At 54.7% G+C, this 24,938-nt stretch overlaps 1 protein-coding gene and 1 long non-coding RNA gene across 6 annotated transcripts in view; one reads left to right on the plus strand and one right to left on the minus strand.

Moving 5' to 3' along the window:
* Positions 1-24,938, plus strand: part of BSN (bassoon presynaptic cytomatrix protein) — a 44,287-nt gene that overhangs the window by 7,346 nt on the left and 12,003 nt on the right. For 4 of the 5 annotated variants that reach the window (XR_004272413.1, XR_004272411.1, XM_032289841.1 and 1 more), the window contains exons 2-4: positions 8,893-9,777; positions 15,926-16,435; positions 16,887-23,549. Coding sequence is in view for 2 of the 5 variants with exons in the window: in XM_032289841.1 (XP_032145732.1) it covers positions 8,923-9,777; positions 15,926-16,435; positions 16,887-23,549 (8,028 nt within the window). In the remaining 3 variants the exon portion in view is untranslated. The remainder of the gene's footprint in view (positions 1-8,892; positions 9,778-15,925; positions 16,436-16,886; positions 23,550-24,938) is intronic. The other variant, XR_004272412.1, reaches the window with a different exon arrangement.
* Positions 2,162-18,478, minus strand: LOC116559303. The gene is made up of 3 exons (XR_004272415.1): positions 18,394-18,478; positions 5,679-6,095; positions 2,162-5,357 (listed from the first exon to the last, which is right to left on the minus strand). It is a non-coding gene; the product is annotated as an uncharacterized LOC116559303 (long non-coding RNA).

Below are 24,938 nucleotides of genomic sequence, written 5' to 3' on the forward strand. Positions count from 1 at the left end.
AAAAAAAAAAAAAAAAAAAAAAAAAAAACAAAACAGAAAATAAATGTTGGCAAGAATGTTGGAGAAATTGGAACCCTTTTACACTGTTTTTGGGAATGTAAAATGGTACAGCCACTCTGGAAAACAGCGTGGCACGTCCTCAAAAAATTATAAATAGAATTACCATATGATCCAACAATTCCACTTCTGGGTATACACTCAAATTGAAAGGAAGGTCTTGAAGAGATATTCGTACACCCATGTTCATAGCAGCATTTTTCACAATAGCCAAAATGTGAAAACAACGAACAGCCCATTGACAAATGAACAGACAAGCCAAGTGTATGTATATACCTATACACACACAATGGAATATCACTCAGCCTTAAAAAGGATGGACAATCTGACACAAGATACAACATGGATGAACCTTAAGGACATTATGTTAAGTAAAATAAGCCAGTCACCAAAAGGCAAATATGAGGTAGACAGAGTAGTCAAAGTCATAGTGACAAGTAGAATGGTAGTAGCCGAGAGCTGGAGGAAGGGAGAAAGGGGAGTTTCATGGGTACAGTTTCAGATTTTCAAGATGGAAAGAGTTACAAAGATGAAGGGTGGTAATGGGTACACAGCATTATGAATATAATACTGCTGACCAGTACACTTAAAAATGGTTGAGGTAGTAAATTTACATATATTTTACCACAATAAAAATATTGCAAATTTTTGTTTGTTTGTTTGAGACAGAGTCTCTGTCACCCAGGCTGGAGTGCAGTGGCGAAATCTCAGCTCACTGCAACCTCCACCTCCAGCCTCCCAAGTAGCTGGGACTACAGGCACCTGCCAATACGTCCAGCTAATTTTTGTATTTTTAGTAGAGGTGGGGTTTCACCATGTTGGCCAGGCTGGTCTCGAAATCCTGACCTCAAGTGATCCATGTGCCTCAGCCTCCCAAAGTGTTGGGATTACAGGCTTAAGCCACAGTGTCCAGCCAAAAATAATACAAATTTTAAAAACCCTCTGGAAATAGACAGGGGTGATGGTTACACATTATGAATAATTAATGCTACAGAATTATATATTTTAAGATGGTTAAAATGGCAATTTTATATTTGTTTTAACACACACAATATATGTGTGTGCATATACATACATATACACTAAAACAACACATACATACACACAAACACATACCGCGCCCCCTCAGCTGCTATGTGAAGAACAGCCTGTAGGGGTAGGGGGTGGGCGCTGGGAGCCAGAGGGCAGAAGGGGCCGAGGCTGTGGCTGGGGTAGTGGTGATAGTGACTGCGGAGAGTCATGATAGATTCCTGGTGTATTTGGGTGGCTAACCAGACAGAATTCGATTGGATATGGGGGGTAGGAGATGGAGATAGGGAATTTTTCTGTTTGGGCCATGCCAAGTTGAAGGTGCCTGATGAATCTAAGACCCTGGCATGAAGCAGGCTGGTTGGGATGGAGACTTTTGTTTCATATTCACAAGCATATAATGATATTTAAAGTGCCATAGAAGAGATGTGTACAGAGAGAAGAGGTGCCAGGATCTGGGCTCCCCAACACTGAGAAGAACCCAGCAAAGGTGGCTGGCAAGGATAAGCAAAGAAGAGTAGAAAGGCCAGCAAGTGGAGGGCCAAGGGGTCCAGGAGGGGAGCATGTCTGGGCAGTAGTTGGGAGTCAACTGCCAAGAGCCCATCACAGGAGCTCTTGATGCCTCGCTGGGTGGAGCAACACAGAACAATCAGGCCAACAACTCATTTTTACCCCCACCATCATGGTATAAACATTTTCAAGCCTACAAAATTGTTGAAAGAATTGTAAGGAACACCCACAAAGCTACTCTCTGGATTTATGATGAACCCCTCCTCTCCTGGCTTTTCTGTCCATTTCTCCATCCATCTTTTTGTTGAATGTCCAAGTACATTGCATTGAGCCAGGCACGATGGCTCACACCTGTAATCCCAGCACTTTGAAAGGCAAAGGTGGGAGGATGGCTTGCGCCCAGGGATTTAAGACCAGCCTGGGCAACATGGCGAAACCCTGCCTCTACAAAAAAAAAAATACAAAAAATTGGGTATGGCGGTGCCATGCCTATAGTCCCAGCTACTCAGGGGGCTGAGGTGGGAGGACTACTTGAGCCTGGGAGGCAGAGGTTACAGTAAGCCATGATCATGCTGCTGCACATCAACCTGGGTAACAGAACCAGACCCTGTCTCAAAAAAACAAACAAACAAACAAAAAAAAACAGTACATTGCTGACATCAGTATACTTCCAACTAAGCACTTCACCAAGCATATCATTAACTAGAGTTCAGCATTTATGTAAGGTTTCTTTTTTTTTAGGTAAAGTTTACATATAATGCAATGTACAGAGATTAATTATTCCAGTTGGTAAGCTTTGAGAAGCGGTCTGCAGCTCAGCCCCATGTGGGTTGCAGGTCATCTGGAGTGACCATGAGAGTCATTTAGTGGGAGTTTAGGAGGCAAGGGCCAAGGACTTGCAGGCCAGGATGAAGGGGCTAGGAGGGCAGCAGAAGCCAGGGAGAAATGTGGGGAAGCTGGGGATGAGCCAAAGGGTCCTGGGGATTTTAAGGAGAAGTTGAGGCTAGTCCAAGGGCACACCTGGAGAGGGTGACTGGGGACTAAGAGAAGCGTGTATGGGGAGGGTGCAGGTGAGTTGGCAGGTCATGGACGGGGTGCGTTACAGGGTGCACTGGATCAGGCTGGGAGGGAGGGGAGGCTGTCTAGAGCAGTGTGGGAGGAGTTGAGAAATACTGGAGGCGGAGAGGCAGATGTGTTCAGGGATCAACAAGGGAATGGATTTCCTCCCTTTTGTGAAGATCCAAGCCAGTGAGGCCTTCTAGCCCCAAGAAGCGATTAGGTTCACCCTCCACTCCCCAGATCTTGACCTCAGATGCTGGGTAGGTTTCCAAGACCTTCCTCAGGACTCTGATAGATTGGCACAGGCCTCACCTGGCTGGTCCAGCTCTGGATCAGTGTGACTGTGCCCACTGGGATCCTGTGGTACCTGCTTCCTAAGCCTGAGGTCAGCCAGCTGACAGTTAAGGTGCTAGATGGGGCAGGTGACATGTCCATTGCTATAGCAGTGTGAGGATCCAGGCCAGGCCTGGCTCCCTCCCTCACAGCTGCCACCTTAGCTGCCCTTCTGCACATTGGCCTGTCCTTGTTATCTATGGGACATGGGGAGGTATGTTTCTCCAGCTGAGACCTGGCCAGTGACTCATAGCCCAGAAAGGCATATAGTTACACTAGTCAGTAGGGCCCTCCTAAGAACCTCTAGATTTGGCACCTGCAGGGAGGGCTCCTTTATGAGCTGTTTCTGTGATGTTTCAACTTGTGCCAAAATGGAAAACATGAATGCAGCATCAGGCGTGATGTCAGTGCTGAGTGATCTGAAACACTGAGTGCCTGCTCTCCCTGGTAGGGCTGGGGCTCTCCACAGGACAAAGGCTGACTGACGTCTGCAGCCCTCCTTTTCCTTGCTGCTGGGGAGTGAGGGGAGGGGAGTGGGAAGAGAACATGTGACTTCTGGGGGCTCTCAGAGCTTCCTGGTAGCCATGGAGTTGACAGTGAGGCAGACTCCACCCTGTGAGCATCCTTTGGGGCCAGATATGGCAAGCAAGGCTGGGTCCCACTCTTGAGGGTTGAGACACTCTTTGTAGCCAGTGTTCCTGCAAGGGAAGATGTAGAAGCTCTTCCCAGAGCTGCCCTCCTTGCTCCAGAGCCCATTGGAGGAATGTGCAGGGAGTGACCATTGCAGACAGATCACAGCTCCTCATTCAACTTAGGGTTCATACAGCCCCCAGCTTGGGCCCCAAGCCTCTGGATCCTTGGTAGCCAGTGCCACCTTAGCTGCCCTTCTGCACACTGAACAGTTTGAGTAAGGAAGCAGCTAAGAAAGACTCTTCTGAGGGAGAAAGTCCTCTCAGAGCCACAGAGCCCACAGGGCCCTGCCTTTCCAAGTCACTAGCAGACTCATGGCAGAGCAGGTGGCAGTGGCTCCCTGCAAAGCCTGTAGGAAGGCTTCCTGTAGCTTCTGCTTCCCCTACCCCTCAAACAACCTCTTGACCTTGTACTGCACTGAGCCTTCCCATCCTTGCTGCTATCCAGGCCCCTACTGGGCTAGGGTGCATAGGCTTCCATGGAGGTGCCTACCAATCCTTGGAGATGGCAAGATGGGCTTCCTTGCTGGCAAGAAGGATCAGCTTGATAGAAGCTAATGTCCAGCAGAGCTGTCCACCTTACGGTACCCCCAGGAAGGCTCCTGGGACATGAGGCTAATGGCTGCTGGCCTGTACATCTGCCCATGTGCCAGATCAGGGTCTTGGAGGTATTAGACAGCAGAACCCTAGCTGAGCCTTCTTGTCACACTGGTAGAAGCATAGCTCTTCTGATTCTGGTGGACAGTCAGCTTGGAGAGGCCTAGGAGCCACAGGGGGCCTTCTGGGCCCAACCTCCTGATGAGGAGGCATCACTGCGCAGCTAAGGAAGGCTCTAATCGTGCTGGTACTCAAGCCAGGGGAGTCTGCCACAGGACTATTCATGTATACCCAGGCTGGGTGAGCAGGTAGGTTGGGGTGCACGGCTATCATCTTTCTCCCTACCCCGTGGACAGCCTCCATCCCCTGGAAGATGGAGGGGGCCTTGTAGCAGATAGGAAGAGGCTGAGGTTGGGCTCCTTCCAGGAAACTCCTGGGGATCTGTGGGAGAGGCAGAGATGGGGAGGTCTCTTTGGCCTCAGAGAACTCCCTCAGCCAGTGTCCTCCTTAGGAGGTCTTGCATGCTGGGCCTGAGCCTGGGAGGGGCTGTGAGGAGGGTGCGGTCAAGGTTCCTCACCGTCTGGAAGAGGCTGGCTAGAAATAGCTGCACCCATCTGGGCGATGAGTCATTGAGGGGTGTTTCAGCCTTTTCTTGGAGAATTTCTATTTTAGGTGAGATGCCTGTGCCACAGCCTGGATAACTGGGGCTGGGGAAAGGAAAGTTCTGGCGGTAAGTGCAGGAGGTTTGGCACGTGCCTTTGTTGAGCCTGATTTAGAACCCCAGGGAGAGTCACCCCAAAGTCCCAGGATAAGAAGCCTTACCTCCAAAATCCCCTTTTCCGGGAAGAAGTCTCACCTCAGGGCATGCTGCAGTGGCCAGGTGAATGAGAGAGATGAGATCTTGGGTGTGGGCTGGGCACCCATGGCAAGAACTGAATTTGTGGCTGCCACCCTGAACCAGGGGCTGAGCTTTCCCTCTGGGGAGTAATCCCCTTCCAGTGTCCCTCTCCGGATGAGTAGAAGTGGCCTGCTTTTGGGAACTCCCACTTTAATGGGAGTGAGCCCCTCCTTCCTAAGAATCACCTTTCTTTTTCTTTTTTTTTTTTTTTTTGAGACGGAGTTTCACTCTTGTTACCCAGGCTGGAGTGCAATGGCGCGATCTTGGCTCACCGCAACCTCTGCCTCCTGGGTTCAGGCAATTCTCCTGCCTCAGCCTCCTGAGTAGCTGGGACTACAGGCGTAGGCCACCATGCCCAGCTAATTTTTTGTAATTTTAGTAGAGACGGGGTTTCACCATGTTGACCAGGATGGTCTTGATATCTTGACCTCGTGATCCACCCGCCTCGGCCTCCCACAGTGCTGGAATTACAGGTGTGAGCCACCACGCCCGGCCCTAAGAATCACCTTTCTAAAGAGGTCTTTAGACTGGGTTCAGGGACTGAAATTGTTTTCTCTGTGGCTTTCTCTGCCCAAACATAGACAAAACTGCTTTGCTTCTTAAAAAGCATCTGGGTATGTTAATGGTTCCCAGCTAGGCGAATGGCTTCATACCTCACAGCTTCAACATCACCGTTCTTAGAGTTTCTAGAACTGGGATTGACCTTTAGGGGCCTCTGCCAGGGTTTGCAGCGCTGACTTCTAGAGCCTGACTTGGCCTTTGGAAGAGGCAGGACTGTAGAAGGCATCAGGATCCAGGCTGTCCAGGCTGTGGTCTAGGAGCTGTGCAGAGCTGTCAGGGCTGATCTTGCCAGCAGCAACACTTCCGAGCCAGGGAACCATGAGGGTACGTTCCTAAAACGTCTCAGAGTTTAGTTTTCTCTCCTGTGAGGATAAAATGAGAGAATGCCTGTGATCATGCCCTATGTGGTGCTTGACACAAGGGGGTGCCCGCTAAAGTGCAGTGTTCTCCCTCTTCTTGGCTGCTGCTCTTGGGTTGCTGGGATAAGGCACCTGAGCCCAGGCCCCCTAAATGGCAAGTCAAGCTGCAGCAGTAGCCCTGAGGCCTCAAGGCAGAGAGCAGGGCTAGAGCCACGCTTGTGGGGGAATAGAAGAGGCCTTCTGCCCCAGGGATGAGACTGCACCTTCCCTTGGTGATGACTGGGTGGCCATCTGGGTGCACTCAGAACCTCTGGCTGCAACCACAGACAGAAAACAGCCTTGGCCTCCAGCCTTGGCTCTGATTGATGAGGAGGAGCCTCTTTATTGAGGCACCAGATCTTGGGGCTTCCACCTTACTGAGCTGTGACCCGCCTGACCAAATTGCCAGGATGAATGAAGCAAGCCTCTTTGGAATGAGCCCTACTCTGCACTATATGTTGTGTGAAGCCTTGGGAACAACCTATCAACGAGAGCTCACAGGCCACTTGCGGGGACAGGAGATACCTCATAAACAACAAATTAGTAGACACTTTGGGAAAGATAAGCACTATAGAGAAAATAAGCTGGTTGATTTGATGCAGAGTACCCGGAGGGTGTTTTATTTTTATTTATTTATTTATTTGTTTGTTTGTTTTGAGATAGAGTCTCCCTCTGTTGCCCAGGCTGGAGTGCAGTGACGCAATCTTGGCTCACTGCAGCCTCTGCTCCTGGGTTCAAGCAATTCTCCTACCTTAGCCTCCCAAGTAGCTGAATTACATGTGTTCGCCACTACACCCAGCTAATTTTTACTATTTTCAGTAGAGATGGGATTTCAGCATGTTGGTAAGGCTGGTCTCAAGCTCCTAACCTCAAATGACCCTCCTGCCTCTGCCTCCCAAAGTGCTGGGATTACAGGCATGAGCCACTGTGCCTGGCCAAAGGAGAGAGAGTGTTTTAGATTATGTGACCAGAGGAGGCCCTGGTGGGGAAGTGATACCTCATCTGAAATCTATACAACAAGCTGGGCCAGGGGGCAGAGGGAATAAGGAGTACAAAGGCCCTAGTACAGAAATGAGCTCAGGGGACTACTGGCAGAGCAGACAGCCTAGTGTGTTTGCAGTGAGACAGCCAAGGGGAGATGGCAGAAAAGAGGCCAGAGAAAGGGGCAGGCTGGGGTGGGTCACAGGGTTGTACCAAAGAGTTCCCAAGGTGTGGTGGGAATCCACTTAGAGGGTTTGATCCTATTAGTGAGACGCTCTGATTTACATGTGGGTTTTTTGGAGAAAAAATATTGGCTCATGTAATTGGAAGTCCAAGGGTAGACTTGGGGCATAGCCAAATCCAGGGAATGGAATGAAGTCATCAGATCTACTCCTTTCCCGTTTCCTCGACTCCTTTTCCTACCATCTATTGATGTCGTTCTTTTTTTTCTTTTCTTTTTCTTTTTTGAGATGGAATCTTGCTCTGTTGCCAAGCTGGAGTGCAGTGGTGTGATCTTGGCTCACTGCAACCTCTGCCTCCCAGGTTCAAGCCATTCTCCTGCCTCAGCCTCCCGAGTAGCTGGGATTACAGGCATATGCCACCACGCCCAGCTAATTTTTGTATTTGCAGTAGCGATGGGGTTTCACCATGTTGGCCAGGATGGTCTTGATCTCTTTACCTCATAATATGCCCATCTCGGCCTCCAAACTGCTGGGATTACAGGTGTGAGCCATCGCGCCAGGCTATTGACGTTGTTCTTAGTGTCTCTCTGCATGTTGGGAAAGACTGCTACTGCTCCGAAGCTACATCCTTCTGATTAATAATCCAAAGGAAAAGGAAACAAGACCCTCTCTCCTGTTGTTCATTACCAAATAACACAGAAGGTGCTAACTGGCTCTGTTTGCCAGGTCACGTGCCCATCCCTGCACAGGGCTAATGACAGAGGGAAGTTACGTGTTTTTATTACATGGATAGCGGCACATGTCTCATTTGCTCTGGAGGCATGAATTATCCCATTTCTTTAAAAAGCTATCTTCCTTAAGGGGGAAAAAAAGGCTTTTAAAAATTCTACTTAACATCAGTCACTTACATTGCATTACTTTTCCCTCACTTATTTTGCTCTCAAGATGTTTCATTCCATATCATCTTTTTTCAGCTAGACTCTGAGCTCCTTCAGAATGGGAATCATGGTTTCTTTTTATTCTCTTTTTTTTTTCTCTCTTTCTGGTTTCTTTTTATTCTCTATGCCTCCTTCTCCCACGTGTTACTCTTCACATATTTATTCATTCTGCAAGTTTTTACTGAACACCCATTGTGTACAGGCACTGTTCTAGGGCCATGCCTTTCCTCCTGGGTTAGGTTTTAAAAGATCAGTCTGGTTGCTGTGTGCAAATGGCCTGAAGGGGGAAGCAGGGGAAGGAAGGCTATTGGGTTCATCCAAGCAGGAGGTTGGGGTGCACAGATCTGAGGCACAGCCAGGGGGCGGTGGGGAGGACTCTCAAGCAGGAGCGTATGGCAGGCAGTGGGTTGGTGGTTGGAGGTGGGGCGGGGGGATGGGACTACCTTTGCTCTGCTCCATATACCTGGCAACTCCTAGAGGGTAGGGGAATGCCATCTGTCCTTCAGCCCTGCCCCCTGGCAACCCAGAAATGCCTGAGCAGGACTTGGTGCTCCTGCCTGTGCTAGGAGTGCCCTTGGCTGCTGTGGAGCCTGCACTGACCTGGGCCATGAGTACTGCCAGTCCTGGCCACCCTGCTGACTATTTTGCTTCTCTCCTCAGGTGAAGGAGTGGCTCTGTCTGAACTGTCAGATGCAGAGGGCTCTGGGAATGGACATGACCACTGCACCTCGCTCCAAGAGCCAGCAGCAGCTGCACTCCCCAGCCCTGTCTCCTGCACACTCCCCTGCCAAACAGCCCCAGGGGAAGCCAGAGCAAGAGAGATCTCGGGGCCCAGGAGGACCACAGCCTGGCTCCTGCCAGGCTGAGACAGCCAGGGCCACCTCAGTGCCGGGGTCTGCCCAAGCAGCTGCCCCTCCAGAGGTGGGGAGGGTGTCTCCTCAGCCCCCTCAACCCACCAAGCCTTCCACAGTTGAGCCCAGGCCACCTGCAGGAGAGGCCCCAGCCAAAAGTGCCACCGCAGTGCCCACTGGGCTTGGTGCCGCCGAGCAGACCCAGGAGGGCCTCACTGGTAAGCTCTTCGGCCTCGGCGCATCGCTGCTAACCCAGGCGAGCACCCTCATGTCTGTGCAGCCCGAGGCTGACACCCAGGGCCAGCCTGCCCCCAGCAAGGGGACACCCAAGATTGTCTTCAGTGATGCCAGCAAGGAGGCTGGCCCAAAACCCTCGGGCTCAGTGCCCGGGCCTGGGCCAGCACCTGGAGCCAAAACTGAACCTGGGGCTAGAACAGGTCCTGGATCTGGGCCTGGAGCTCTGGCGAAAACTGGGGGAACAACCAGTCCAAAGCATGGCAAAGCAGAACACCAGGTAGCATCGAAGGCTGCTGCCAAGCCAAAGACCATGCCGAAGGAAAGGGCCACCTGCCCACTGTGCCAAGCTGAGCTGAACGTGGGGAGCAAGAGCCCAGCCAACTATAACACGTGTACCACCTGCAAGCTCCAGGTGTGCAACCTGTGTGGCTTCAACCCAACACCCCACCTGGTGGAGGTAAGAGCTGGACCAAGCATGCTCCCTTGAGACTTGATGAGAGACCAGGCCGGGGTAGTGGGTGGCATGGGAACCAGGAAGAGTACTGGGCGTGCAGCAGCCACAGGGCAGCCCCTGCACAACTAATACTATAGAGGGACTGCATTCCCTTTCCTGTTCCTACCTCAGGCCCCAGTTCTACTCACAACTAACTTTCACTCAGAGAACTAACTGGCACAGTAGTTGGGCGTAATGGTGCCTGCTAACTCTGACTAGTGCCCTCAGGCTGATCCCAGAGTCCCTGAGCTGGCCTCCCCATTTCTAGCTACCATGGCATGTCCCTAATGAAAGACACCAACCTCCCCTGCTCAGAGGGGGAGGTCCAACACTGCCATGGATCTGTGACCCTCACAGCAGTAGGGATTGAACGGCCATGGGGCAGAGGGTTGTGTCCCATGTCCAGGGTAGGGTGGGAGCTTTCTCACAATGGGGCAGGGCATGTCCCACTGCCCAGGCTCTAGCCCAGCTAGCTGGTGTTCAACCTTGATTGTCTCTTCTGAGGTCATAAGTGTTGACATCTACTTGTCAAAGTCACAGCCTTTGGTCCACATATTTTACCCAGGCTGGGCCTGGGCTCTCCTTAGACTGCTTGTGGGGATGCTCGGAGATGCTCCTCTTTCCCACAGGATGGTTTGAGGCAGAAAGCTGGGGCCATTCTCTCCGCAGACTCTGCTCCAGGGAAGGGCACTGGGTACTGTGCAGTGCTAGGTGGGAGGGAGCAGGAGGCCCAGTGTAAGGTTCAGTGTTCCCTCGAAGCCTGGAGTCCAGCTCAAGAGGCTCAGAAGATGAAGGTGCCCTGGCAGAACCGGACCAGCCTGGGCCAGGAGCAGATGTTGCTTCTGCTCCTCCCCCAGTCCTGTGGCTCACTCTCCCCGGCCCAGGGCCACCCCTACTGTGCTGCCTTAGGCATAGCTTAGTGTGTCTGCTTCCTTAGAGTGCCCTCAGTCTTGATAGGTGAATGTGTTTCCCAGCCGTGCCACATTAGGAGTTGTTCGAGGCAAGGCCCTGGCTCTTGCACATGGGCAGCCATCTGAGGTCTCTGGTCTCTTGGGCTGAGCCATTTGTAGCTGATAGTGGGGCAGGGGTGTGCAGAGTGCAAACTATCACTGGCCCAGGATGAGACAAGAGAGGAGAGCACGGTGTTTCCATGGCCTCTGTGGCACCTTGTTCTGACTTCCTTTGGGCCAGGCCTCCAGAGGAGTCCCCATGGGAGCCCAGGGTGAGTAGGAAGACTACTTTGGCCACCAAAGGCCATGCTTTCCAATATGCAGGGAAGGGCACTCTTGAACAAGACAATTGACCTCCTCACGTGGCACCCATGTGGTCTTCTAGGCACCACAAAGCCAACTCTCCAAGCTCTAGGTCTGGTGGTTCACTGGCCACAGTTTGCCTCACTGGCTCAGGGGAAGGGTGCACCAGGATGTCACCACAAGACCAGGAGAACCCTAGCTGGTTGCTCTTCCCAGAGACCTCCAGGCATAAACTCACTGCCGGTCAGGTGAGGCACCCTGACACTGAGGGACTGTGAACCCCAGTGGACTCCTGAGTTGGTCTGGCCTGGAGGACTCCTGTCCCCAAGAGACCTCCCAGCCCACATTTCCTTATTAAGCAGAATGTGCATGAAGGGGAGGGGAAGACTGTCTCTGTCCAGGAGCATAAATATTCCTGACAGCTCTTCTTGGCAGCCCCTGGGCCAGGCCACAGGAATTGCTGATTCTGCCCAAACGGAAGAGTTTTAGTTGCACACTGAAATGAAGTGTCTGGATTCTGACCTAGGCCTTTCATTAACTGCTTGGTTCTGGCTTTCCTGGACCCTGGAGCTTCTGTCTTTTGATGGCCATTGTTCCCCCCATCACACCCCCCATGATTTCCTGCTGTCTCCATCTCCTGCTCCGCTGCCCCCTCATTAGCCAGGACCACTCTTGTCTCCACAGGTCTGATGGATCCCATGAGCCTGAAAGCAAAGCTGGGAGATGTCCTTGTCCTAGCCCTGGTCCTACCTCATCCCCAGCCTGGGCTGCTCCTGACAGCAGTCAAGGGTGATGAAATCTCTCTAACTCCTTTCTCATAGCTCTCCCTGTCAATGCTATTGTCCCCAGAAGGCCTGCGGTCCTTCTGGGGAAGGTGTGGGCAGGCGGCCATAATGCCCCTCCCATGGTTCCCACCATAGAGACTGTGCCACCATCCACCACCAGACACGCAAGCCAGCAGCCAGGGTCATCCTCCCCTCCTCCTCTCTCACTTCTGCACCTGCTCCATGGATCAAGCTCTGCCAGCTCTGCCTCCCCACTGTTAGAAGAATCTGGCCTCTCCTCTCCCACCCACGGTGACAACCTTAGTCCTTTCATCCTTAACCTCCCTTACCCACACGATGACTAAAACCTCTGTGCGACTTCACCTGCCTTGGGTCTTTCAAGGGGCTGGTGGAGAGGGGCCAGTGTTGATGTGTCCCCCATTGCTTTTCTTCACTGAGGACCCTAACCAGGCCATGGGCTGTCTTGGATCTCACCTCAGCCAATGGCCACTTGGCGTCCTGAGCAATTTTGTGCTTCCTTGTGACCTACTTTGTGTGTTCTTGGTTAGTGGTTTCTGATTTCTCAGCACTTGCCAGAGACACTTACCCTGCCTTGGGAGTGAGATGGTAAGGCCAGCAGGGCCTTCTCTGGGTCCTAAGGATGTGTCTGCCATACCTGTCTCTCTCTGGACCTTGCCAGCTCTAGAATGACTGTGCTGTGTCTCTGTATACAAAGTAAGGACAGACCAGTAGAGCCTCACTCATAGCTCCCCACAGGCCTGTTAGACCTTCCCAGGACTCCACCTTAGGCCAGAGTCAACCATCTGGGCCAATGGGTTGGGAATTTTCCCCATAGGTTGGAAATTTTCCTGAACATTTCTGAGCTGTAAAAATCTTTCTTCTTTCTAGATTGGGAGCTCAGAGCACACAATAGAGGAGGGAGTAAAACTGGGTCCTTTTCCCCTTCGAAGTTTCTTCTGAAAAAAATAACCATAGTGCTATTTAGTGAGTCATTTCATAATTAAGAGTTGTTGGTTCCAATTTTTTTACCTATTTATCTTTTAGAAGGATAATACTACCCTCTGGCTTAATTTTTAATTGACTTTCAGTTCAAAATAGAGTTTGTGAAGAAATTAGTAGAATTGGAATTGTCACAGTAACATTACCAGTTTCTTATTATATCATAATTACCAGAATTCTGGCTGTGCTCTTGACAAGTCAGGCACCCTGGGCAAAATACTTTGCACCCATGATACGTGGGGCTGGGCTTGCTTATTGGGGCAGGGGTTGCAGAAGGGGCACCAGGCCAGAGGCCCTGTTGCCTCCCATGTAGAATGGGGGCCACAATACTCCCTCTTAGGGACAGAACCAGGTTAGATGCTATACCTCAGATGCTTATGCAAGGCCTGACACAGTCAGCTCTTAAGCTTAAGGGTATTGGAACAGGAGTGTCCTGAAAGAGGGTCTCTGTGTGAAAAAGGAAGCATCCCCACGAGCTCCTATCTGGGTGTGGATGGACCCTGTGGCCAGTGCAAGCTCTTGGTATCATGAGGGATGCCCTAGAGAGAATGAACACATTTGGTCCTGGGAGGTGAGGGAGGTACAGCTCAGCCACAAGGATACACACTGGGAACACCAGGGAGGGTTTCTCTTATGGGAAGAAGAGGCCCAGAAAGAAGGAGCTTAGGCATGTCCAGGGATAGGGAGATGCAGGGTTGCAGAGTCAGGAGAGGAACAGCAGCACCAGTGATGGCCATCCCTGTGGTCCAGTGTCCTCCAGGATGACCTCTGGGCATCCTTTTCTCTGGAGTTCTCATTCACGGTCCCCTGGTCTGGCAACGGGGCTGAGGGTATGTAGGGCCAGGGAGCTGGCCATAGGGTGTTGACTGGAATGGTGTCACCATAACCATACTGGCATGTAAGCCAGCTCCACACATGAAAAGATTATGTGGACTTCAGGTTCATTTAGATGATGGCAGACAGTGCAGGATGTGTCCTGGCCCACAAGGCAAATGGCCAGTGGTCCCAGAAGGCAGCAGCTCTCACATGCCTAGAGAGCACCCCAGTTAACTCAGTCATCTCATTTCCCCTTCTTCACCCTAAATAGTGATTCCCTGAACAACTGAGCTCCATCTGAAGGCATATACACCTGCCTCTCCTACCGTTTGGTGATGATTGTCCTTGGGGGATTTGTGCCTTCCTGCCCCAGAAAGGAGCTGGACAGAGGGAGGTGAGGTAGAAGTAGTCAACAAAGCCACCCCATTATCCATCCCCTGCCCTTTTGTCAAAGAGGCCAAGCAAAGGGGTAAGCAGGCAGCACTTTCCCAAGGACTGGGGCTGGCATGGGCTGGGCGAGGCAGAGAATGAGAAGGCTGTGCAATGACTGGGCGGATGAATGAGTAACGAACACTGAAGTTGGGGAATGGAAGTGAGTGGAAGAATGAGGAAATGAACGATCGGGATGGAGGTAGGGGTATGTTGGAGTTGGGGAAAATGAGAATAGAATGAATAAAGAAATTGGGACCCCAGCAGCTGTGTCCCATCCCCCAGGCACAGAGATTCTACATGGCCTGCCTTCCACCTGATTCTCATTCCCCAGAAGACTTGGGCCTGGGACAGGTCTCCCTTGGCTCTACTCCTACCAGCCCCAGTGTGCTGTACCCTTCTTCCCCACCCCCAGAGGGCTTGGGAAGGGCCTCCAGCAGCCAGGTCAATGTTTATTTTTAGCTCTTACTTCACCCTCCTCTTCCTGCCTTATCTTCCTTCCTCACTGCCTACTATAGCAGAGCCAGGAGCAAGAGGGCCTGCCAGGCAACCTGCAGCCTGGCTGTCTCCGTGAATAAGCGTATGAAGAAGCAAAGCCCCAGGGAGCATGTGATCGCAGGTAGCATCTCTGCTGAGGGCTAGGCCTCTGGGCTCAGCCAAGCAGGTCTCTCCAGCATTCCGTCAGAGCACTTAGCATTAGGTGCCTCCTCCATCCAGACCACCCTTCCAAGGTGCCCTGCTTCATTTAGACTGTTGCTTCTGTGTGGAGTTTGCAGGCCAGAGATGGGTTTGCTAAGCCACCAAGGTGGACTAGAGCAGATAACCAAACTTGAGAGGGCTAACATGGGATGGATGTACAGGGCTCCAAAGTGGAGTGAGGGCAGCACCGCCTTGGGCCAGCCCACTCTCTGGACCTAGATCCTAAACCCATCATGCTGACCCTGGGGCTGGGGAAGGGGCTGTTTGCTCATTTCCAGAGCTCTCTCTCTTGGTCTCTGCCTGTAGCCCTGCCATCTCTCCAGGGTCATTTTGCCATCTCACAGTCCTTTCCACAGGGGAATTTCCATTGTGTACACAGGTGATGCAGGGGGCATATGAGCTAGGGTTCCTGGATTGGGCTCTGTGATCTCCCATGTTCTGTTCTTCTGGGGCTTGGTCTTAACCTATCCAGCATTCTCCCCAGGCACCTCTGTGGGTGGACCCTGCTAGGCCAAGTAAGCCCAGGGCCTGGCCAGTGGCCAGCACTTACTGCCTCATGGGGTTTTGTGTGGAGACACATTGAGCATCAGAGAAGGTCCAAGGGAGTCAGAAGTGGTGTTAGGGCTGGGCTGTGCAGGGAACATAGTGAGTATATATATGTAGGGCATCTAAAGGGTACCCCTCCTCAGCTGGGTAAGGATAGAGTCAGACCTAAGAGCTGGGAGGCACTTCTGCGAGGGTAATCAACTGCTGGACTCCATACCAGCCCGCTAGGCACTGTTTGCTCTCTCAGATTGAGACCGCAGCTTCCCCTTATGTTTAGGGCTAGGCCCTCCCATCCCCCACAGTTCTCTCCCTTTTCTGGATGGGTGAAAAGTTCTCTGTCAGTTAAGGAAAGTACTCTTCTTTGGGTTGTTACTTGCATTTTGACTTTGTACATGTTCATCTTAAGGATAAGGAAGTTTGTCATTTGGGGGCAGTAAATTGATCAGTCTTTCTCCTTATGTCTTCGGTGTCATGACTTGAAAGCCTCTCTCCTCTCTAAGGTTACAGAAATAGCCATGGAAATATTCTTTGAGTTCTTCAGTATCTTTGTAATTTTCATCAACCTCCTCTCCCATTTCCTTGCAGAAAACAGAGTGGCTCTGTCTGAACTGCCAAACCAAGCGGCTACTGGAGGGCAGCCTGGGAGAGCCGACCCCCCCGCCACTGCCCACCTCACAGCAGCCCCCTGTTGGGGCCCCTCACCGTGCATCTGGAACATCCCCTCTGAAGCAGAAAGGGCCACAGGGGCTGGCCCAGCCATCAGGCCCCCTGCCCGCCAAGGCCAGCCCTCTGCCCACCAAGGCCAGCCCTCTACCCACCAAAGCCAGCCCTCTACCCACCAAGGCCAGCCCCCTACCCACCAAGGCCAGCCCCCAGGCCAAGCCCCTCAGGGCTTCTGAACCTAGCAAGACCCCAAGCAGTGCCCTGGAAAAGAAGACTGGAGCCCCCACTAAAGCTGAGCCCATGCCGAAGCCACCTCCAGAGACTACCCCGACCCCTGGGGCTCCTAAAGTGAAGAGTGGGGTGAGGAGGGCCGAACCTGCCACCCCTGTCATCAAGGCCATTCCAGAAGCCCCCAAGGGTGGGGAGGTGGAGGTCAGTCCCATTCATTTTCCAGGGACCTTAGCTTTCAGACAGGACAGTCTATGGAAAGGCTTGCCTCCTGGGTGGCCGAGCTATAGGCCCAGGACAGGTGCCTTGGGGCCACACAGGAGGGAAGGGACACCCCAGCAGAAGGAAAGTCTAGATGAGGTTCTTGCAGTCTTGAAGACTGTGAGTTTGAGGCTACATATGGCATCTTGTTAGATGCTTTGCTGGGCTTTGATACCCTTTGATCTAGTAAAGTTTCTCTTTGAAGACCAAGGGCTGGTTTGGGCTTGCCATGGAGCTTTCAGGTTATTCAAGGCAAAAGGGAGCTAGGGTGGGTGGCAAGCCCTTGAGAAATGGAAGGACTCTTCCCTGGGGCCCTGGGATTGACAGAGAGGGTTGGGATCCCACCACAAGCTTTGCCATGGGGAGTCAGTATCTGCTTTTCACCCTGCTGCAGGACCTGGTGGGCAAGCCTTACTCTCAAGACCTGTCTCGGAGCCCACAGAGCCTCAGTGACACAGGCTATTCCTCCGACGGCATCTCTAGCTCCCAGAGTGAGATCACAGGAGTTGTGCAGCAGGAGGTGGAACAACTGGACAGTGCAGGGGTGACAGGGCCATGTCCACCCAGCCCCTCTGAGATCCACAAGGTGGGGAGCAGCATACGGCCTTTGCTGGAGGCCCAGGGCCTGGCCCCCAGTGGTGAGCAGAGCAAGCCACCCTGCAGCAGTACTGGCGAGGAACAGAAGCAGCGGCCCCACTCCTTGTCCATCACGCCTGAGGCCTTTGACTCTGATGAAGAGCTGGAGGACATCCTGGAGGAAGAGGAAGGCTCTGTCGAGTGGAGGCGCCGGAGGGAGCAGCAGGACACTGCTGAGTCCTCAGATGACTTTGGCAGCCAACTGAGGCATGACTATGTGGAGGACAGCAGTGAAGGTGGCCTGTCCCCTCTTCCACCCCAGCCCCCAGCCAGGGCAGCAGAACTGACTGATGAGGAGTTCATGCGACAGCAGATTCTGGAGATGAGTGCCGAGGAAGACAACCTGGAGGAGGATGACACTGCCACCTCCGGGCATGGCCTGGCCAAGCATGGCACCCAGAAGGGCGGCCCCAGACCCAGGCCTGAGCCTAGCCAAGAACCAGCAGCACTACCCAAGAGGCGGCTGCCCCACAATGCCACCACGGGCTATGAGGAGCTGCTCCCCGAGGGAGGCACAGCAGAGGCTACTGATGGCAGTGGGACCCTGCAGGGTGGGCTCCGTCGCTTCAAGACCATTGAGCTCAACAGCACGGGAAGTTATGGCCATGAGCTGGACCTGGGCCAAGGCCCTGACCCCAGTCTGGACCGGGAGCCCGAGCTGGAGATGGAGAGCCTGACAGGCTCCCCTGAGGACCGCTCCCGTGGTGAGCACTCCTCTACATTGCCTGCCTCCACACCCAGCTATACCTCGGGCACCTCTCCCACCTCTCTGTCCTCCCTAGAGGAAGACAGTGACAGCAGCCCCAGCCGCAGGCAGCGTCTGGAAGAAGCAAAGCAGCAGCGCAAGGCCCGGCACCGCTCCCATGGACCCCTGCTGCCCACCATTGAGGACTCCTCGGAGGAAGAGGAGCTGCGGGAGGAAGAGGAGCTGTTGCGTGAGCAGGAGAAGATGCGGGAGGTGGAGCAGCAGCGCATCCGCAGCACGGCCCGCAAGACCCGGCGGGACAAGGAAGAACTACGTGCCCAGCGGAGGCGAGAGCGCTCCAAGACACCACCCAGTAACTTGTCACCCATCGAGGATGCCTCCCCGACGGAGGAGCTGAGGCAGGCAGCTGAGATGGAGGAGCTGCACCGCTCCTCCTGCTCTGAGTACTCGCCCTCACCCTCCCTTGACTCTGAGGCTGAGGCCCTGGATGGTGGCCCCAGCCGGCTTTACAAGTCAGGCAGTGAGTACAACCTGCCCACCTTCATGTCCCTCTACTCACCAACCGAGACACCCTCTGGCAGCTCCACCACTCCCAGTTCCGGACGGCCCCTCAAGAGCGCTGAGGAAGCCTATGAGGAGATGATGCGCAAAGCTGAGCTGCTCCAGAGGCAGCAGGGCCAGGCGCCAGGGGCCCGGGGACCCCATGGTGGCCCCTCTCAGCCCACAGGCCCCCGGGGCCCAGGCTCCTTCGAATATCAAGACACTGCAGACCGTGACTATGGCCGGGCTGCTCAGCCTGCCACAGAGGGCACACCAGCCAGCCTGGGAGCAGCCGTGTACGAAGAAATTCTTCAGACGTCACAGAGCATAGTTCGCATGCGGCAGGCCTCCTCACGAGACCTGGCTTTTGCTGAGGACAAAAAGAAGGAGAAGCAGTTTCTGAATGCTGAGAGTGCATACATGGACCCGATGAAGCAAAATGGCGGCCCCCTTACTCCTGGTACCAGTCCCACCCAGCTCGCTGCCCCTGTGTCCTTCTCCACCCCCACCTCTTTGGACAGCAGCGGGGGCCTAGTTATTCCCGATGTCCGTGTCACTCAGCATTTTGCAAAGGAGCCTCAGGACCCCCTCAAGCTGCACAGCTCTCCTGCCTCCCCCAGCTCAGCCTACAAGGAGGCAGGCATGCCCTTGTCCCAGGGCCCTGGGACCCCAGCCACCGCAGCTGTGGCTCCTTGTCCCGCAGGGCTGCCACGAGGATATATGACTCCAGCCTCCCCAGCAGGCTCCGAGCGTAGTCCTTCACCGTCTTCCACAGGCCATAGCTATGGACACAGCCCAACCACTGCAAACTATGGGTCCCAAACTGAGGATCTACCCCAGGTCCCCAGTGGCCTTGCTGCAGCTGGATGGGCTGCCAGAGAGAAGCCACTGAGTGCAAGTGACAGTGAGGGTGGCACTCCTCAGCCTTCCCGGGCATATTCCTACTTTGCAAGTTCCAGCCCACCTCTCTCCCCATCTTCCCCCTCAGAGAGTCCCACATTCTCCCTTGGCAAGCTGGGCCAAAGGGCCACAGCAGAGTTCTCTACACAGACACCAAGTCTAGCCCCTGCCTCGGACAGGCCATGGAGTCCTGGTGCCCCCACCCCATCACCTATGGTAGCCCAGGGCACACAAACACCACATCGACCAAGCACCCCTCGCCTGGTGTGGCAGGAGTCCTCGCAGGAGGCTCCCTTTATGGTCATCACGCTGGCATCAGATGCCTCCAGCCAGACCAGGATGGTACATGCCAATGCCTCCACCTCCCCGCTCTGCTCACCTACTGAAACCCTGCCCACCACCCATAGCTACAGCCAGACAACACCTCCGAGTGTGTCTCAGCTACCCCCAGAGCCACCTGGGCTACCTGGCTTTCCACGGGCACCCAGTGCTGGTGTGGATGGGCCCCTGGCACTATATGGCTGGGGTGCCCTCCCTGCTGAGAACATCTCCCTTTGCCGGATCTCCTCTGTCCCTGGGACGTCTAGGGTTGAGCCAGGCCCCAGGCCCCCTGGCACTGCAGTGGTAGACCTCCGTACAGCTGTCAAGCCCACGCCCATCATCCTCACTGACCAGGGCATGGACCTCACCTCTCTTGCCGTGGAAGCGAGGAAGTATGGTCTTGCCCTAGATCCAATCCCAGGACGGCAGTCGACCGCCGTGCAGCCTTTGGTTATCAACCTCAATGCCCAGGAGCAGACCCATACCTTCCTTGCCACTGCCACCACCGTGAGCATCACCATGGCCTCGTCTGTGCTCATGGCTCAACAAAAGCAGCCTGTGGTCTATGGAGACCCCTACCAGAGCCGCCTTGACTTTGGCCAGGGTGGAGGTAGCCCTGTGTGCCTGGCCCAGGTCAAACAAGTAGAGCAGGCTGTCCAAACAGCCCCATACCGAAGTGGGCCCCGGGGAAGACCCAGGGAGGCCAAACTTGCCAGATATAACCTGCCCAACCAAGTAGCACCTCTGGCCAGAAGGGATGTTTTAATCACTCAGATAGGCACCGCCCAGAGTGTTGGCCTCAAGCCAGGCCCAGTGCCAGAGCCTGGTGCTGAGCCCCACCAGGCCACCCCTGCAGAGCTTCGGTCACATGCTCTGCCAGGTGTCAGGAAGCCACACACAGTGGTGGTGCAGATGGGAGAGGGCACAGCTGGCACTGTGACCACGCTGCTCCCTGAGGAGCCTGCGGGTGCCCTGGACCTCACAGGGATGAGGCCTGAGAGCCAACTGGCATGCTGTGACATGGTCTATAAGCTCCCCTTTGGGAGCAGCTGCACTGGCACCTTCCACCCCGCCCCTAGTGCGCCTGAGAAGAGCATGGCAGATGCTGCCCCACCTGGGCAAAGCAGTGGCCCCTTCTATGGTCCCCAGGACGCTGAGCCTCCTGAGCCCCTCACCTACCGGGCACAGGGGGTTGTGGGGCCTGGGCCTCATGAGGTGCAGAGGCCCTACCCACAGGGCCTGCCTGGTAGGTTGTACTCCTCCATGTCTGACACCAATTTGGCTGAGGCTGGCCTCAACTACCATGCCCAGAGGATTGGGCAGCTCTTCCAGGGCCCTGGACGAGACTCGGCTGTGGACCTCAGCTCACTGAAGCATTCCTACAGCCTGGGCTTTGCAGATGGACGCTACCTAGGGCAGGGCTTGCAGTATGGCTCATTCACGGACCTGCGTCATCCTACAGACCTGTTGGCTCACCCACTTCCCATGCGGCGCTATAGCTCAGTGTCAAACATCTACTCAGACCACAGGTACGGCCCACGGGGAGACACAGTTGGCTTCCAGGAGGCCAGCCTGGCCCAGTACAGTGCCACCACAGCCCGTGAAATCAGTCGCATGTGCGCTGCCCTCAACTCCATGGACCAGTATGGTGGGCGGCATGGCAGTGGTGGTGGTGGCCCTGACCTTGTACAGTACCAGTCCCAGCATGGGCCTGGGCTCAGTGCTCCACAGAGTCTGGCTCCCCTCAGACCTGGACTCCTTGGTAACCCCACCTTTCCAGAGGGCCACCCAAGTCCTGGGAACTTGGCCCAGTATGGGCCTGCAGCAGGCCATGGAACAGCAATCAGACAGCTGCTACCATCCACAGCCACTGTGCGTGCAGCTGATGGCATGATCTACTCGACTATCAACACCCCAATTGCTGCAACACTGCCCATCACCACCCAGCCTGCCTCAGTCCTGCGGCCCATGGTGCGTGGTGGCATGTACAGGCCTTACGCATCTGGTGGAGTCACAGCCGTGCCACTCACCAGTCTGACACGCGTGCCCATGATTGCCCCCCGGGTACCTCTTGGACCCACAGGGCTGTACCGATATCCTGCACCAAGTAGATTCCCCGTTGCTTCCAGTGTTCCACCTGCAGAGGGTCCTGTCTATCTGGGGAAACCTGCTGCTGCCAAGGCCTCTGGGGCTGGGGGCCCTCCAAGGCCAGAGATGCCAGCAGGGGCTGCACGGGAAGAGCCTCTTCCCACAACAACCCCTGTTGCCATTAAGGAGGCTGCAGGAGCCCCAGCTCCTGCCCCACTAGCTGGCCAGAAGCCACCAGCAGATGCTGCTCCTGGAGGTGGCACTGGGGCCCTCAGCCGGCCAGGGCTCGAGAAAGAGGAAGTATCACAGGAGGAGAGGCAGCGGAAGCAGCAGGAGCAGCTGCTCCAGCTAGAGCGGGAGCGGGTGGAGCTGGAGAAGCTGCGACAACTTCGGCTGCAAGAGGAGCTAGAGCGTGAACGTGTGGAGCTGCAGAGGCACCGTGAGGAGGAGCAGCTGCTGGTGCAGCGGGAGTTGCAGGAGCTGCAGACCATTAAGCACCATGTGCTGCAGCAGCAGCAAGAGGAGCGCCAGGCTCAATTTGCATTGCAGCGGGAACAGCTAGCACAGCAGCGTCTGCAGCTGGAGCAGATCCAGCAGCTGCAGCAGCAGCTACAGCAGCAGCTAGAGGAGCAGAAGCAGCGGCAGAAAGCTCCCTTCCCTGCAGCCTGTGAAGCACCTGGCCGAGGGCCTCCCCTAGCGGCTGCTGAGCTGGCCCAGAATGGCCAGTATTGGCCCCCTCTTACCCACGCAGCCTTCATTGCCATGGCAGGGCCTGAAGGACCTGGGCAGCCTCGTGAGCCTGTGCTACACCGGGGTCTCCCCAGCTCTGCCTCAGACATGTCACTGCAAACAGAGGAGCAATGGGAGACCAGCCGTAGTGGCATCAAGAAGCGGCACTCCATGCCACGCCTGCGAGATGCCTGTGAACCAGAATCTGCACCTGAGCCCTGCATGGTCAGGAGGATTGCTGACAGCAGCGTGCAGACAGATGATGAGGATGGGGAGGGCCGCTACCTCTTGACCCGGCGACGCAGGGCACGGAGGAGTACTGACTGCAGTGTGCAGACGGACGACGAGGACAGTGCTGAGTGGGAGCAGCCAGTGCGCCGCCGCAGGTCCCGTCTTCCCCGCCACTCAGACTCAGGCTCTGACAGCAAGCACGATGCCACTGCCTCATCATCCACTGCTGCCGCCACTGCGAGGGCCATGAGCAGTGTGGGCATCCAGACTATCAGTGACTGTTCTGTGCAGACAGAGCCTGACCAGCTGCCCAGGGTCTCTCCAGCCATCCACATCACAGCTGCCACCGATCCCAAGGTGGAGATCGTCAGGTACATATCGGCTCCAGAGAAGACTGGGCGTGGGGAAAGCCTGGCCTGCCAGACGGAACCTGACGGGCAGGCCCAGGGTGTAGCTGGGCCACAGCTTGTAGGGCCAACTGCCATCAGCCCCTACCTGCCCGGCATCCAGATTGTTACCCCAGGACCTCTGGGCAGATTTGAAAAAAAGAAGCCAGATCCCCTGGAGATTGGGTACCAGGCCCAGCTGCCTCCAGAGTCTCTCTCACAGCTTATGAGCCGCCAGCCTCCCAAGTCCCCTCAGGTCCTCTACTCACCAGTCTCACCCTTGTCCCCTCACCGGCTCCTGGACACCTCCTTTGCTTCCAGTGAGAGGCTGAACAAGGCTCACGTGAGTCCCCAGAAGCACTTCACAGCTGACAGCGCTCTCCGCCAGCAGACGCTGCCTCGCCCCATGAAGACCCTGCAGCGGTCCTTGTCTGACCCTAAGCCCCTCAGCCCCACCGCTGAAGAGTCTGCCAAAGAGAGATTCTCCCTCTACCAGCACCAGGGGGGACTGGGTAGCCAGGTATGGGAACAGGGGCTGTTCCAGGGTGGGACAGGGGTCTCTGCCTAGCCCAAGGGGCCCTCACAGGGAGGGGCTTCTTCTGGGGTGGGAGTGGAGGCATCTCTGGCTCCAGAGGCCCAGGGGAAGGAGTTAATGGCAGATGCTCCTTGGTGCACATCTGATAGAGCCTGCAGCCCGGCGGACAGCCTGGCAGATACAGACACACACATGGGCCCCCACAGCCTTCCAGCCACAAACCCCACTAGAAGCTTTAGCCTCCTCCCAGCACTGTCCCTAGTCCAGCCACTGCTACCTCCCCCTTCAGGCCTCTTCAGCTCTCACTTCTGGTCTGGACCCCTTCCATTCCAAACCTCATTCTATGGGTGTTTCCTAAGAAAATCAGTCACATGGACCTCGCAGGGCTGCTCTTGGCCTCTCAGTCCTGGCCTGGTTTCTGTTGCCACACGGGAAGCCCAGGCCCCGTGGCCTGGCACTAGAGGCTCATCCAGTGGGCTGCAGTGTGCTCTCTGCCCCAGGGTGTTCCCTGCCCCTACCTGGCCCTCAGTAAATCTCTTTACACACCTGTCTGCTCCCCTGGATAAGGGATTCAGAAGCATAAACTTAACCCTGGCTGTGGCTTTATTTGCCAGTGATGTATGGGGACTGTGAGAGGTGGCTTGGCTGTGGGCTGCAGCAGAGGTGAGAATAGGGGGTTTTGAGGGCCTAATGCCAATGACTGGGTGCCAGGCTGAGGAGGGGGGCTTTTCCTAAAGGCCCTGGAAACCTCTGGAGGTTTTAGGCCGGTGAGATGGGACAAAGCAGATATTTTGGAAAGTTTCCTGGGCAGAATGTGAGATGATGGGCTGAAGGAAGAGACCTGGCAGAGGCATCGTAAGGTATATTTGCCCATTTTCAGGGTGTGATGCAGAGGAGAAAAGTGGAGCCTTGGTTTGGGGTTGTGGAGGTGATGATCTTGGGTAGTGAAGAGTCTTGGTATATGCAGGCCATATGGGGTGGGAGTGGGATCAGGACTCTGGGCTGGCAGGGAGGGCAGGTCAGAGAGGCAGGGGGGTCCTGACTGCAGGCACAGAGGTCCCATGGGCTGGTCATGTGAGACCAGGCCGTGATAGGCACTCACGATGCGTGGCCAAAATAAGAAAAGAGAAAACAGAGTAAGGGGTTCAAAAAGCTAAATTTATTCCATAAAAGGCCCACTCTGAGATTTTGGTGGCACGCTATAATTTTTATTATGACATATGGTGGAAGTAGGTGGGAAGCTTTTAGGTAGTTAATCGGCAAGGTAAAAAGTAAGAATCCTGTAAGAGTCACTTCTCAGAATATTTTAGAATTTGGGTGGCCCCAAATTCTAAGGGCATTGAAACCCAAGGGCATGGGGCATTCTGGGAATGC

This window comes from Sapajus apella, unplaced genomic scaffold (genome assembly GCF_009761245.1).
Source record: "Sapajus apella isolate SASKATOON/1434 unplaced genomic scaffold, GSC_monkey_1.0 scaffold23, whole genome shotgun sequence".
Lineage (NCBI taxonomy): Eukaryota > Metazoa > Chordata > Mammalia > Primates > Cebidae > Sapajus > Sapajus apella.